This window comes from Pagrus pagrus, assembly GCF_965226575.1.
Source record: "Pagrus pagrus genome assembly, chromosome: 7".
NCBI lineage: Eukaryota > Metazoa > Chordata > Actinopteri > Spariformes > Sparidae > Pagrus > Pagrus pagrus.
Window position 1 is genome coordinate 24,376,638 of NC_140191.1, and position 15,648 is coordinate 24,392,285.

Below are 15,648 nucleotides of genomic sequence, written 5' to 3' on the forward strand. Positions count from 1 at the left end.
TGTAACGATCTCAGATCTCTGAGTTGTGCTTTGCCATGAAATGTTCGTATAAGTTTTTTTTTTTAAAAACAAAATTTCAAAGTTGATCCCCCCATTTAATGATTCCTGAACATGATTCCTCTCCTTTGTCGGAGGTTTGGGATTTTTTAGAGCAAAGGGAGAAGGAGGGAGAGAGAGAGAGAGAGAGGGAGAGAGAGAGGGGGGAAAACAAGACAATTAAAAAGATTGACAGGTAGGCTCCTCTGTCAGGGGTGACGCTTGTGGAGAGGGGAGGAGTAAAAATGTAGCAGGAAAAGCCACTCGATGCGTCTGTCTATCAGTTGAGACTGTCTGAAACAGCTTCTGGATCCACCGCGTTTCCATTTTTTCTTTTTTCGGGAGACCTCGGATCAGTCCCTGGAGTTTCTGCCTCCCTTCTTTTTCAACCCTTTTTTCAACAGACAAACATTTTAGTCCATGTCGACCTGATCTGTTTGTTGGCGGAGCTTGGATGCGCCTGCGTCTTGTTTGTTTCCCCTGCTCTCTCTCTCTCAAGTGATATCCTCTCTCCACCGCATCAGCCAGCCACCCCTTCCAAAAAAAAAAAAAAAGAAAAAAGAAAAAATACCGACTCCTGTCCATGATGCGATGAGACGAGCGGTGGGAATTATTTCCACGACTCGTAAAACGTAAGTAAGAAGAGTAAAGGCTGCTCGTCCCGTTTATTTGTATTTGTCTTCAGTGGGAGAGAAGGAGGGGAGGAAGGGAGGGAGGAAAAAGTCTCCGCCGGACTGGTGAGGCTGGATCCGGGGCTGAGGTGGCGTGGTGGTGACGGGACTGACATTAACCCATCTAATGCCTGTCTGTCTATTTTCTCCTCTCCCCTTTCTCTGTTTCAGGTCTCTGGCACAAGAAGAGAAGGAAACCTAAGGATACATTACTTATCAGAGCTGTGTGGCGCGCTCACACGGGACTTATTTGTTCGCTCACCGCCAGAGTTTATTTATTTTTCTTAGGTTTGTGCGTAAAAGACGCAGCAAACTATCGTCCCCCTCCAAACAGCACTGGAGACTAGGGGGGATCTTTTTTTTTTTTTTTTTTTTTTTGGTTCCGGGGGGGGGGAGTGAACTGAAAACTTGGCTTTCAAGGTGCTTCCTCGCTGCTTCTGCCTCTTTTATTTTTACCCCTGCCACGAGAGACATGAAGGAAGATGATCTTTGATGGGCAGGAAGGTGTCAGGAGCTGGCCGAATCCCTTCGTAATCTCTCCGCTCATTGTCGAAGCCGATCCAGCCATCAAGTCCAGAAAAGAGCAGCCGGTTTGAGAAGAAGACAGCTCCGAGAACAGAGCCCCTGCAACCCCTCCACCCCGACCCCCGAACAAACCGGGATGATTCTTCAAAACTGACTGACTTGATTTGTTTGTAATTCCTGCATGAGAAGCACCGTGGAAAGTGACGGTCACTATGCCGAGGAGAAAGCAGCAAGAGCCGCGGCGATCAGCAGGTATAACCCGCCCCTCCACATAACCACCATTTCCCACCTCAGCAGCCAACTAGTTTTTTATTTACAGGCAAACCAAATGAAAATATCCCCCCTCACACATCACACTCTCTCCTCGTGCTGCATGCTGAGATTTATTTGAACAACTCTGTGTAATTTGTTGTGTTATTAACGCAGCGCGCAGCTCGACCCCCTGACCCACACTTGTGTTTAAAAATGCGTCTTAATTGCGCCAATGACGCACACGTACACGCAGTGGCACTTCGAGATCTATTTTTCTAACATCCTCCTTTGCCAGGAAAAAGTTCTCTTAAGAATGGTGAGATAAACTAAATGGCATGTTATGGGGGATAAAAGGGAGCTTTTGAGGTTCAAGAGTGAGTAATGATGAATAATTGACTGGGAAAGAAGGGGGAGAAAACTGGTGAGAGCCGGTTTTTTCCCTTTCTTTCTGTTTTATTAGAGGATTGCCATCCTTGATTTGATGCGTGATTGATCGCCTGTCATGTGGCAGTCTTTGATCTATTCATCCCTGATAAACATCAATAAATCCTTCCATGAAGACAAGCATGCCTCTGGTAGGTTTAGCCACTCACACACACTCTAGACACAAACCCTCCTGTTGTTCCAAGCAGGAAGGGAAATGCAAAAAAAAACAAAAAAAAAAACAGCAGAAAAAAAAAAAAAAAAAGTTGCGAATTATGCTGGAAAATCACCTCGTTTTATTTTAAGGGAAGCGACTAACAGCAGATGAAAGCCCGGTGTGTATGTTGAGCAGATCAGAGGGAGAATCAACCCAAACACTCCCTGTTTTAATCAGCTGTTTGATGCTTTTTTCTTCATAGAGATAAACGTTGAGGTTTTTTTTTTTTTTTCTATTTCTGCGCGTTCCCATCCAAATTCACCCCACATTCGCTGGAAGAATCGGTCCAGTAATGAAATCAATATCCACTGCTGGAGGGGGAGTATTATATTTGCAATGTGACCAACTGATAAAACCAGGTCTTGGCAGAGGACCGACAAGGTTGACTTCTAGTGGTTTGGATTTGGACTCCCCCCTTTTTTTCTCCTCTCGTCTCCCTGCAGCCTTTAAACAAATGTAAATGAGTGACAGGGGTTTCTACCTCTGTGCTAATGAGGCCGAGCCTTTGAAGTTAGGCATTAACAACTGGAGTGAACAAAAGACAGTTACAGAATTTTAAAGAGATTTTGAAATATGAGGTGCAAAGCGGGTCGAACAGGAGGGCCAGCCGACGAAGACTTTGAACTCAGCAGGTTTTATCGTTTAAAGCCGAGGAGCTGCTGGTGATGATGGTGGTGGTGATGAGGATGAGGAGGAGGATGAGAAGGAGTGTAGGATGGAGAACATTCAACCGGTGCTGATCGCTGCTGACTTCTACCTTTCTATCTTTCTATCTTTCTATCTATCTTTCGTTCTTTCTCCTTTGCCTTTCCAGCAAAGTACTTTTCACATAATTTCTACAAAGACAGGATTTAGATTTAGAGCCTCACTTGACTTTTCTGAGTGTGTGTGTGTGTGAGAGAGAGAGAGAGAGAGAGAGTTTCGGTTGTTGTTTCGGCGAAATAACCCGCTGGAAAAGGTCGACCATGGTGGTGGAAGAATGACTCCCGTTTAGTCCCTGCATGTAGATGGAGGCATGAAAACATGACATCGCTGTGACCCCTCCCTCCCCTCCCTCCCTTCTCTCCCACCACACACACACACACACACACACACACACACCATTGATCCATTACACTGTCCACTGAGTGCCATGCGCATCATGGGTTGTAATGGTCAATCACAGCTTGGCAGACGGGATGCTTTCCATTCTTCCATGAACATGACAGTCGGTCAGAGATAACGCCCTCCACTCCACGCTCTCCCAGCAGCAGCAAATAACCAACACACCCACATAAACACACACACACACACACACACACACACACACACACACTAGGCTAGCCTGATGCTCCACTGGGAGCTGGTACTGACCTGTGGCTTCCTCTCTGTGCTGCTGCTCAGAGAGGAAATTGCTCGTGGTGGGACTGTGCATGGAAATCAGAGCTCAGACGATTAAAACGACAATAGCAGGCTTGTCTCGACAGCGTTACCTTTTTGTTGGAGGATATTTATTTTTATGTAGTGTTTATTTTTAGCGTCTCAAGGCCGACTCCTGCAGAAAATATCCCACAGATCCCCAGAAACGGTGAAAGTTATAATTGTGGAGTTTTTAAAATCAGCTGGAGAAATTTCACCCAGCTTGTAATTAAATGCATTTCGTGGTTGTAGCAAAAGATGCATTTTATTTTCCTTATTTTCCCCTTGGATTTTTAACGTGACTCTTTTTTTTGTAATATTCAGGAATTTTTACATAAAAGCACTTCAGATTTTTTTCCCCTCAAACGCTAATTCTCTAAGACGATTCTCTCAAGTAATATTTTGATGTGTGTGTGTGTGATGTTAAGATCCACAGAAAATGTCCAAGACACAAGGCTTTTTTTTTATTTTTTCAGAGATAAAACATTTGCAGCTCCCATGACACTTTTGAAAATCTCTCTCTTTTTTTTTTTATAGTTTTCAGAATCCATGTTTAGCTTAAAAAACAGAAAGTGTGTAAAACACTAGTCTCCTCTTTCCTGTATCCGTTTCACTGTGCACAGCTGCATCTTCCTGTGTGTGTGAATGCACTTCGTCTCATCTCTGAACCGCTCGATTTTAAATAAAGGTGAGGAGGACAGGAACAATTAAAAGTCAGGATGGAGTGACGCCGTCTCTCATCCAAGGCAGGCTTAGATAGTCTTAGAGGAGGAAGACGAGGAGGAAGAGCTGATAAGGATAGTCGCTCTTATTCCTTTGCGGAGCACGATGGTTAATTATAAGAAAGACTGTGTGTGTGTGTGTGCATGTGTGTGTAGGGGGGGTGTGTGGTGCGAGGGGGGGGTAAGGTTGCTTCCCGTTGGCTTCATTAGAGAGAGCCCTAATTATCTGCAGAGCTGATGGATTTGTGACAGGCCCTAACGATTAATGCTGACAAATTCAGTAAGGTGTCAAGTCCGCAGCTGCCTTGATGTAATCAAGTTGATATTATACAGTCCCCATAGCCCCTAGTGCAGCACCAACTCAATTTGCCGGTGCAGGTGACAAATGGACTTTGCTACCTGACTAATCACGTCAGGAGACAATGCCAGTTAATGACCTCGGTGAGCCCCCGCCACCCCCACCACCACCACCCTTATAACCTTGTAATAAGCCGTCCAGATCGGCAACCTTTCCCTCTGTTCTCTCTTTATTTTCCTCTTCTCGCTCCTTTGTTTTCGTTTCAATCACAGGGTGATTTAATTCTTGTGTCGATGTAACAGTGCATTCTCGTAAAAAAGTCTCCTCCTCGGCTGGAATGCGAGGGGTGGAAATTCTCCAACTGTTGCGAGCGATTTATTTATTTTTATATTAATGACACGGCTCGGGCCTGTTCTCGCCACTTGATATATCAGCACTCCAAAGTAATCCCAGGAACCCTTTTGAAAGTTTTTTACACTTTCGCATGTGTTGCAGCCCTGCTAGTAAATCAGCACCACATCACGAGACGGTCTTCATGTACTTTGGCTCCACGTCCTCCCAACTCCGTGCTGGAGCAGCCGCCTCGCTGAAGGCCTGCAGTTTATCCGGAGCAGGAGAACCACAGTGCCCAGGGATTAATGATTTTGCATGCCCGGGGTAGCTAAGATTACACAGCGACCTTTGTGCTCTTACTTGACGATGCTGTTATGTGATATTCTCCCCTCGAAATAATCAGCGTGCTGAGATTTATGTGCCCCCTACCCTTCTGTCTGCACCAGCGTCCTGAGGAGTGTACTGCCTCTAGGTTGAGTGCGTGTGTGTTTCTCTCTTTTAATGTTGCCAGATTTTGGATAGCACCCTCCTCCCAGAGAATTAGAACAGTCTTGTTTTGTTGCAAAGTTGATTTCGAGCACAGGAAGTAGTGTCTCTGGCCTGAAAGTTGGAGCGGCTTATAACTTAAGATGCCTTAAAGGCTCCACAGCTACTGAGAAATGAGAAGTTTATGTTAGACTTTAGTGAAAAGTGTGTGTGTGTGTGTGTGTGTGTTTGTGAGAGGGGGAGTGTGTGTTTGTAGCTTAGCGCTGACCGGTGTTAGTTTTCCTGGAATGAATAACTTGAACGAGCGTAGCGCTAACCACGCCACGTTAGTCATCCTCTTTAGCAGGGCCTGCCTTCAGATCTCCTCTCTGTTTCCCCCACAGGAGCACGAAAACAACCTCCAGCAGCAGCTCCACATATTTCTCGCTGCTGACTGTCATATCTGCTCACTATTCCCAATCAAAAACGAGGGATATCAAACAGAGCAGGAACACATATTGATCTACAGCAGCTAGTTTTATTCCCCCCCACCACCACCACCTTCAGTTGTGCTGTACGTTTCCTGGGCATTCCCTTTAGCTTGTGTGTGTGTGTGTGTGTGTTTGGCGGTCGGGCTCGGCTAGAGGTTACGCTAATTGGAGCGGTGGTGTCGTTAGCAGGTGGCATCGATCGACCTCGTCGATAGCCACTTTTGCTCCTGCGCCACCCTCCGAAACTATTAGTTAAATTTACATCGGGGATTTGAGGCAGTCAAAGGTCAAACATGCTCAGCTCGCTCTTCTAATGCCTCCAGTCACCACAAGTGCCCCTGTGTTACTGTGTGTGTGTGTGTGTGTGTGGTATTAGTTTCTTAGCTATATGCATTAGTTCCGTTTATTATCCCTGCAAAGGCACACAGAAAATTCTTACATTCCCGTCTCCGAGATCCACACGAGAGGTTATTTTTAGTATTGATTATCAGTGAATAACTAATATAATCAAATGGAAAGTATTAGCGAGGTTTAAGCTGCATGTGTTAAGCTTTTCCTGTTCACATAGATAAGGATACATTTCACACCATAGCAGTAATTCCCCTCCTCGTCTCTTTCTCTTTCTTTCTCTCTGAGTCTTTCCGGGGCATTCTCAACAAAAGCTGCCCTCAGGGCACGCTGCTGCCATCACTAACAGTGTGTTGCCCTCGCTGCTCTTTAGACATACACACACCGTCAACCATAAACACAGACAGACTGACTGACAGACAGACAGACACACACGAACACACACACACACACACACCTACACCTAATGCTTAAGTGCAGCCAGCATGTCTCTGTGGGAGGTCATAATGGAGGTGGCTTAGTATGATGGGAAATCATATCATTAAAGCAGCCAGATGTGCTTTGTTGCCTGCCTTGCAGCACATAAAAACAGCAGCAAGTCATGGGATCCAAAAAAGAAAAAAAAAAAAAAAAAAAATCCAAGTCTGAGAAAATCAAGTCTGAAACAGATAGAAAGCAGCCCTCTGGGACTGGGCTGACAAGCAGTCTTACTCCTGACTGCCATAGAAAAACAATTTCCCCCCAAATAAAGAATATTTGTTCTCATTTTTCAATGTTGCGGCAGCATAACAAACTGGCTTTTTTAACTTCACTCTCAGCTCGGACTCAGGGCTTTGATGAGCGGCGTGCTGCTGCTATCAGCTCTTTGTTAAGTGTGCTTAATTACTATGTAATATTTGTGTTGTGCTGAGTAATTATATTTTTTTAAGGATCCACAATGGGGGGCGGGGGGGGAGGCTTTTGAGCTCATTAACGAAAAAAAACGTTCGTATGTTTTGTGTGTTTTTTTTTTTTGTTTTGCGTTTTTTTTCTCCGGCACGTAATGTGAGACGTGAGGAAGATAAGAGGGGAAGCGTTCAAGGGGAGTAGTCGTGCAACATTTAAGGCACAAAAATTGACATCTCAAATTTTCTTAAGTAAAGTATTACATTTGCCGAGGGTAAATTTGCTCTCTTGATCAGTGCAGCGCCTCCTCGAGAGGCTATGGGAAAGTCTGCTGGAGCCAAATTTAACATGTTACTTCTATCAATAAAAGATGAGCAATTACAGAATATTTTGTCTAATAAGTATTTGAATTCCTCAGCGCTGGAAAAAAAAAAAACAAAAAAAAAAAAACATGTAGCTTACCCACTCATTACATCAGTTAGCAGGGGGAGTGAGAGGCAGCTCTTTGATGCCAACAAACAAACAAGACAAACGAGATGGGCCCACTACAGAAGAGCAAAAGCCCTATCCAGGGACACCCAACCCCTGCGCTCTCCTCCCTCTCCCCTTCCTCTATGTCTCTCTACCTCTCCCTCTCCGTCTCTTCCACGCACCTCTCATCTCTCCTCTCGTTTCTCGGCACTCCCTCTCCCTTTATTTCTCGCTCTTTTCCCCTCTCCGGCATGTTTCTCATCTCACATCCCCCTCTCCTCTGGATAAATACTCGTTCTTTGCCACTCAAACGCAAAAGAGAAAAGAGAGAGGAGTGCTGGTGGTAGAGGAAGGATGGGAGGGGAGGGGGGGCGAGGATGGGGTGAGTGAAAAACGGGGATGAAAAAAAGTGTTTTTTCTTTTTTAAACTGTGCTCGTTTTTTCTTTTTTCTTTTTTTCGTCTCCCTCTGTCTGTCGGTTGTAGCTCATCAGACAAAGTTAGGTGGAGATCGTCGGGGAACGGAAAAACTGAAGGGGAAACAAATAAGGGAAGGAGTGAAGGAGTTTAACGACACGGTTTTAATGTGTACGCCGCTGCTCTGGCTTTATTTATGCCATCACTCAGATAATTGAGCGGAATCTAGTGAGCTGAGGAGAGTGGTCGATGATAGTCCAGCAGCACCATCAAAGACGGTGGTGTCCGTGGGCAGGGGGCTACGTGGGTGGACGGGTTGCAAGGTGAGGGGTGGTGCGATGGTGTCGAAGGGGAGGGGGGCTGGCTTTTAGGACGGGTATTAGAGCTGACAGATGAACGGGACGATGGACAAATTCTCCCGCAACAGCTGTGACTGCCGCCATTATCCTGACAGGTGTCAATTAAGAATTACTGCCCGGCCGGCCGAACGCCCCTCCCGACTCTCTCGCGCGCGCACACACGTCCCTCCATCCACTACAACAACCCCCCTCCGACCCACCCACACACCCCCTTGTCCAGCTGTCGGCGTGCGAGCAAAATAACACTTTACCCTTGTCAGTGTTGTCAGAGGCCCTGCAGCCCCGGTTCTCCCCTCCCCGTTTGAGACGGCAGCCAGCGGCAGATGCTCGCTGGTCAGTCGCTCTGCGTATTACTGATCACGATGTTTGTCGGCGGGCGGCGTCCAGTTTGGTCCAGTTGTGGCTGTTCAAACTGCGATCTACTCTGCCCTGATGTCAGGTGACTAAGCGTTACCTGAGAGATGCATCGAAAAACAGCGAGACCCTTCCATCAGATTATTACAGCCTTTCAAATAACCCTCAGTTATAAGGATTTACATCAGGCTGCAGTGTGGTGTTTAACTCCACTCTACAGGTTAAACAGCCCCTTCATTACATCCAAGGTCTGTGCGTGTGTGCGTTTGTGCACAGTGTGTGGCGTGTTCACCTTTTGCAAAGCAGCGGCTGCAGACTAACCTAGATCCTGCTTCCCTTGATCCTCTGCTGCTGCTCACCCCGTTGGCTGATACAGGGCCGCTTTTATTCCACATTGTAAAGTGGGGAGTTGAGGTCAATGAGTGAGAAAATGAACAGTTGCCATTGCCCATCTCGAAGGCTTCCCTTCCAGTAAACCCGCTGGCTGACGACCAGATTTTTTTGGGTCGGCAGGCCCTCTGGCTTCACAGCGAATATAAAAAGGGGAAATTTAAACATGTGTGTTCTCCATTTGCCATATTTTCTCAATTCTTAAGGGTTTAAATCAACGCAGCGGCACGCGGTTTAATTCCCCTTTAATTGCGCAAGAAACAGAAAGTATTACGTGTGCGAGACGTGGTGACATGGAGTTTAGTGTTACATACCTTTATTTCTAATTACACACCACATAATTCACCCTCGCATGCACATATGTGTCTGTGAATTTTAAAGTTATTATCTGCTCGTGTGCCGCACTGTTGACGCTGTGTAGTTATTACCAGCCTTCTGTAATAAATGCAGTTTTTTTCCGTGCCGGCGCAGAATAAACATGAGAAGCTTCAATCGGTAAAAGAAGGAGGAAGCAAAAACAGCAACGCGCAAAAGCAACATGAGAGCGAGCGCAGAAGGCTCCCCAGGAATACACAGATGGATTTGCATGTTCACTTGGGAGTTGCAGTTTTGGATTTCCTCCCTCGAAATCATTTGCCACAGAAAATAACCGAGGAAGATAATATCAGTGTTATTTCGCTACTCCTGCTTTATTTGCATATCTCTTGTTTTAAATAAGGCAACCCCTCGGAGTGAAATTCGTTTTTTTTTTTTTTTTTTGCGGAGCTTTAGTCTGCATCACCTTTTTTTTTTTATTTTAATGCCTCAACCTCTCTGCCTCTTTCCCTTTTTATTTAATTCTTTCTCCAGGCCCATACCTCCTCTCTTCTGTCTCACACTGGCACCAGACCGCTCCGAGCGATTATCAAACCTGAGAATATTTTTTCCATCCCCATGCAAATCACCCGCCATGCTCTCTTATCGTTCCTGCTTTGCCCCACCCTCCCCAGCCCAACCACCCCAAACGGTCGTGTGTAATCAAAGTAAACGGCAGCTAAAGCTAAAAGGGAAATGCTCTTTGTGGAGATGGATGGAGGGATTAAATATTAACCGGATGCGGCTGACTTAAGGCGAGTGTTTTACATAGCTGCTCCCGCCGCGGATGCCGTGCATTGATCCCCTCACCCTGGCGCCTTTACTTGTTTGGCTGCCTGCCGTTAATTTTTCACCATCATCTCGCCGGCCAGGCCTTTAGAACGGAGAGGGAGGCCAATGAATGGCTCGCCCAGCCACCACTGCTGCCCCCCCCTCCCCCTCCCCTCGCCTTTAACAGGGGGCAGGTGAGATGGATGATAGCAATTTGAAATTTTGTTTGTGCGTGTGATCATGGAGATTGTTTTTGGTATTACCATGGTGTAACAATCCCGGTGATTAATTGAGGCGAGCGCTCGGCTAGGATTGGAGGAGGTTGTAGCTTCTCCACCTTCCTCCTCACTCCACTTGTGAATGTTGTGTTTATCGGCTGACCTTGGAGTCCAACACTGCTGCACACACACGCACACACACACGTCCAGCAACACACTCCCGGGATTCTGCCTCCACACACTGCCTCTCTTGTCATATCACTTCCTTCATTTCCTCGTGCCTCCCTCTTCCTCTCCTCCAGCTGTGATTAAAAGAGAAAATCAAAACCGCTCAAACCAAACTTTGGGCTAAAAGGAGACTAAACAAAAACAAAATGGCTACAGTGGCCACACTATTCATGTAGCTGGACATTAGCGGCAGGAATGCTCCTCCAGTGGCGAGCGGCGCAGCGTGTTTTCAATGTGTTTGTTGTCTGCGTGTGTATAGCAATATCCTGTGGGTCACAGAGGCAGCTTGTTAACAGGAGGGCTCATACCAGCAGCGGTGGTGCAACCCCCCTCCTCCAACCACACACACACACACACACATATAAACACAGTTGTTGCACTGCTGCTGTTGACGGCATTGTGACGGCCTTCTGGCATTTATAAATGCAGTGCCGGTGCTCTGGTGGGGCTCTACCCTGCAGTCGTCAGACATGGCCACCGCTCATCACTCAGCCCTAATGATGCCTTGTTTTCCGCACACCCCCACCTTGGCCAGGGCGCACATCTGAAGGGGTCGTAGGCAGGTCGTGACCCCCGGGTGGCCGCAGTCCGGGCGGTTGCTGGTCTTCTTTCACGCTTTTCTGTTCGTTCCCCTCGGCTGACTTTTACAGCCGCTGGAAGGTGCGCATGGTTTATATTTATAATCCTGCACGGTGTTAATTTGAATAATTTTCACGCCACCAAAAAATTCCGAGAATTACACGATGCTAAAATGCTCTAAACCAATTAGCTAATAATAATAATGGCAATAATAATAACGCTAAAACTATGATTTAATCCAGTCAAAACACTGCATTGCTATTAAATGCAGTTAAAAGAGCTCACCTTAGACACTGTAAACATGAGGAAATATGTCTGTCATATCAGATCTATTGGTAATCTTTGAATAAAAGAGTAAACAATCACATTAACATGTCTGACCCTGCTCTTTCTTCCCCTCCTTTGTCTCTTGGATCGTCACCAACTTCTCCTTCCCTTCCTCAGTCTTTTCCCTTTTTTTTCTCCTCTCCCTGTGTCTTTCTGTGTCTCTCGCTCTTTTGCTCTCCTTTAGTCAAAGTAGCCCTGGTCCCCATAGCAACACATAGTGAACTCTTACTCATTAGTGTGTATGCAGCCCCGGCTGAATGGCCTGAATCCTGTTCCTCATTCCTGTGATTTCATACCCACACATCCATCACCTCGTCATGATTTTTTACCCGACCGGGGCCGAGTAAACCGCCGCTGATGGTGATATTTGGATATTTGGTTGATTCCAAATGGGTGTGTTTGCCTTGTAAGTGTCTGTGTGTGTGTGTGTGTCTGCGTGTGATCACATGGAGATTGAGAGGCGACACTGGGAAACGTCCCTCCGTCACGCCTGACTCACGCTCACTCTTTTTTTTTTTTTTCTTTTTTGGCTGTTAAATCTCCAGAGCGCTGATAACAGGTCAGCCGTTGAGAGAGAAACGAGAGGGAGGAGGGGTGTAAAGAGAGAGAGAGAGGGAGAGGGGGGTAGAGTGAGGAAGTGAAAGAACCAGGATATGATTAGAGAGAGAGTAAGAAAGTGTGTACGCAGAGGGAAAAAAAAAAAGGGAAAGAGAGAGAGAGATTGGTCTTCTTTATGCTGGCTCACCCATTGCGTGGGCGGCGCATGGAGTGGAGAGGTCAATGGGATGCCGTGATAGGCTAATCTGCCAGGAAGGGAGGGTTAGGGCAGGCCTTACGGGAGCAGCTCATTGGCTAGACTCATTTGCCCTGTGAAATAAAATCTCATCGCGTCTTTGTTTTCATTTTTTTTTCTCACCGTTTGAAGATTGATAGTGCGGGTATTTGCTCTGAAATCTCTTTCTCCAGTGTGAATATTTATCTGCCTGCATCTATACTGTACGTGCAAAGTGTGTGTGTGTGTGTGCGTGTGTGTGTGTGTGGCATACTTTTCTTGGTTCATCCCAGTTCCTGTGGGAGTGTGTGTGTGTATGCGCAATGTTTCCAGAGCTGTGTGTGCTCGTCCTCCAGTCAGACACATGGATGACAGATGACCCAGTGGGAGACACCAGCCATCCTGCCCAACCGGAATCGTGCCCCCCCCCCTTCTCCACCTGCCCCCCCTCCTTACTAAAAAGTGCATACTTTGTTTACTTCCTCGGCTCTCGGCCATAAATCCTGGATCCACCTCCGATGTGGCGTTGCCCCCTTTTCCTCGGGTTACGGCTTTGTACGCGATCATAATAGCTGCGTCACTGCGAGTGTGTGTGTGTGTGTGTGTGTGTGCGCGCGCACGGGAGAACAAACCAGCCGCAACCTGGCTGCATGCATGCCTGTCTTTCGCTGTAAAGGGGAGGAGGGGGGGCAACAAGGGGACTTACTGGACCAGAGGAAACCTAAATCCTCATATAAAAAGGCCATGCACTCAGGCCGAGGCAAGGAGGGAGGGAGGAAGAAGGAAAGAGAGAGGGAGACAGAAACAGAGGGGGGAGAGAGAGAGAGAGGGAGAGAGAGAGAGAAGGGGAAAAAAGTTGATTTCCTTTTTCAGCAGAGCCATACATCACAGGGCCTCCCAGCTGCAGTGTCACAAGCTGACAGAATGACATGTGTCATTTATCAAAGGGGCCAGGCGGGGGCCTTGGGAAACGTGCACCACAAAGCCTGAGAGAGTTCATTCCAACGCTCAACCCTCCCTCCTTCCCTCCCTCCCTCCCTCATCTCTACTCCCCTCAGCCCGCCCCCGCCGTTCACTCTCCTCCTCGTTTTCTCTCCTCTCTGCCCCCCACCCGCCCTCCTCCGACCACCTCCACCGCCCTCCCCGCTCACTTCGCCTGGTGCCAAAAAAAGGGCCCTGTAATGTTTTCTGTCTTCCCTGTACTCACACACAGCCGCCGTGCATGAGTGTGTCTGCCTGTGTGTGAGAGTGTGTGTTCATGTGCGTGTTTGTGTATGCACGGCCGCCCCGCTGAGAACAGGCACTTGCCATACCTTAAAGCCAAAGTCAGTGCAACTTTGAAGAAAATCTGAAAGAATAAATCACATTAGGAGAGCGTTCAAAAGCCTCGGAGCGAACACTTCGACAACCTACACAGAATTTGTTTATAGTCATTCATAAAATGATCACAAGGTGATGATATTAATAATACTTCGGTGCTAAAGTTTTGGTATAGAAAAATATTTAATACCTACATAGATTAGTGTGTGTGTGTGTGTGTTATGCTGCTCCGGTTAAAGACGGTCGTTATCTTTCTGATTGTTATTATTGTAGCCTTATTAGAACATAGCTGTTAGCACTCCCTCTCTTTTTATTCATTTTATCTCCTCTTGGTCTGGAAACATTTACACACACACACACACACACACACACACACATGCACACACACTCTCCATACCTGCTACTGACGACTTGTTTGACAGAGAGATTACAGCTTCCCCGGCCGGTCGGGCCCCAGTCGGAGGTCTGCGGGGTCACGCCGCTGAGCGCTCGGGGCCCGTTTAAGAACGCATTACGCTGCAGAGCAGCTTGTACATAGGAACGCTACAACACGTAGCCGACGTGTCAGTTACAATAGCAAGCTGTGTCAGTCCAGTCATGGCATGCCTATCTACGACTTTCTGTGTTAATGTCTTACCTCGCTGCGCGCACTCCATTTCCAGCTTCCTCTCATCCATCATCGGCTCACCTTTCATCCCGAGCCCCTTCGTCCACCCCCATCATCGGGCCCTGCGAGGGTTAACTCCATCCCGGCCACTTCCAGAATCAATAAACTATCTCACCTGGACGCCCGACCCCTTCCTCCACCAAGGCCAGATTAGACGTTTAAGAAAGGCCAACGCTTTAACGCAACAATCTGCCTCTTTACTTGTGTTTAGTTGCAGTAAAGGAGGCCATGTTGTTCCACTGAGCGACGTCTTATTTTGTTGTACTTTTGAGCAAGTGCAAGCAAATTAGCGCTAAGTGTTTGTCAAAACTTTAATGAGAAGAGATCGGGTAAAATCTAAAATCTAAAATATGAAATGAATTTATTTGGATACCATATTTAAAGAAACTACATAATTCTGGACCAGTTTTACCATTTAAAGGTGCACTATGTAGTTTTGGGGAAGACATTTTAGAGAGAAAGATTCATTGACTATTTTTTTTATGCCTAAACAAAGTAAACAAAATCACTTTGTTTTCATTTCTGAATTAACTAAATACACAAACTAATAGATACTGTTTCACTTTGTTTATATGTGGCGGACCCTGCCACCTTTCCATCTTCAAACAGTGTTCTGGGACCTTATTTTCCTCTGAGAACAGCTTGTTTATTCACTTATGGAAAATATAAATATTTCTGATTTGTATTACTACCTCATAAATATTTGTAAATATTAAAATTCTGAGTTTTAATTTCTTCTCCAAAACTACATAGTGCCCCTTTAATGCAATAATCTGCCTCTTTTGTGCAGCAAATGAGGCTGTGTTGTCCCTTTTGCCATGTTTCTTCACCACTGAGCTACATCTAACTTTTGAGCAATACGAGCAAATAAGCTACACGTTTTTGTCAAAGTGTTAATGAGAAGAGATCAAGTAAAATCTTCAATCTAATCTGCATACTATACCTAAGGAAATTGCACAATTCTTAACCAGTTTTACTATTTGATAACCGTATCTTATCACATTAAATGAATGCAAATGTAATGTCTTTTAAAATGAAGTTAACCCATCCAGGTTTTGGTAGCTACCATTTCTCAGATGCGAGGACATTTCCATTGGTTAGCTGTGATAGAAATCAATGCACAAAGACAGATTTCTCAAACGCATGCTCGGGATTTCAGCGACACACTATTGTAATACATCTTGCGAGCACGCATCGTCTTTTAAAAACAGTGTCCGCTCCCTTACTTTTTTTGCTAACACCAGACTAAACAGACTATATTTCTACTGCTAGAATCCAGCCAGGCAGCCAGGTCTCTGGCAGATCAGATCGCCTGAAGAACAGCTGAAAAACTTTTGGGTGAAATTCTCTGTTTAATTA

The 15,648-nt window shown here is 46.2% G+C and overlaps 1 protein-coding gene across 2 annotated transcripts in view; it reads left to right on the plus strand.

Annotated features, from left to right (window-relative positions):
* The window catches only part of LOC311259466 (teashirt homolog 1-like), a 37,303-nt gene that overhangs the window by 1,762 nt on the left and 19,893 nt on the right, over positions 1–15,648 (plus strand). Inside the window, exons 1-2 of one of the 2 annotated variants that reach the window (XM_084356644.1) lie at positions 337–668; positions 879–1,484. In XM_084356644.1, coding sequence (XP_084212770.1) covers positions 1,445–1,484 — 40 coding nt within the window. In that variant the 5' untranslated portion in view covers positions 337–668; positions 879–1,444. Of the gene's footprint in view, positions 1–336; positions 669–878; positions 1,485–15,648 lie in introns of those variants that run through there. The other variant, XM_084356643.1, reaches the window with a different exon arrangement.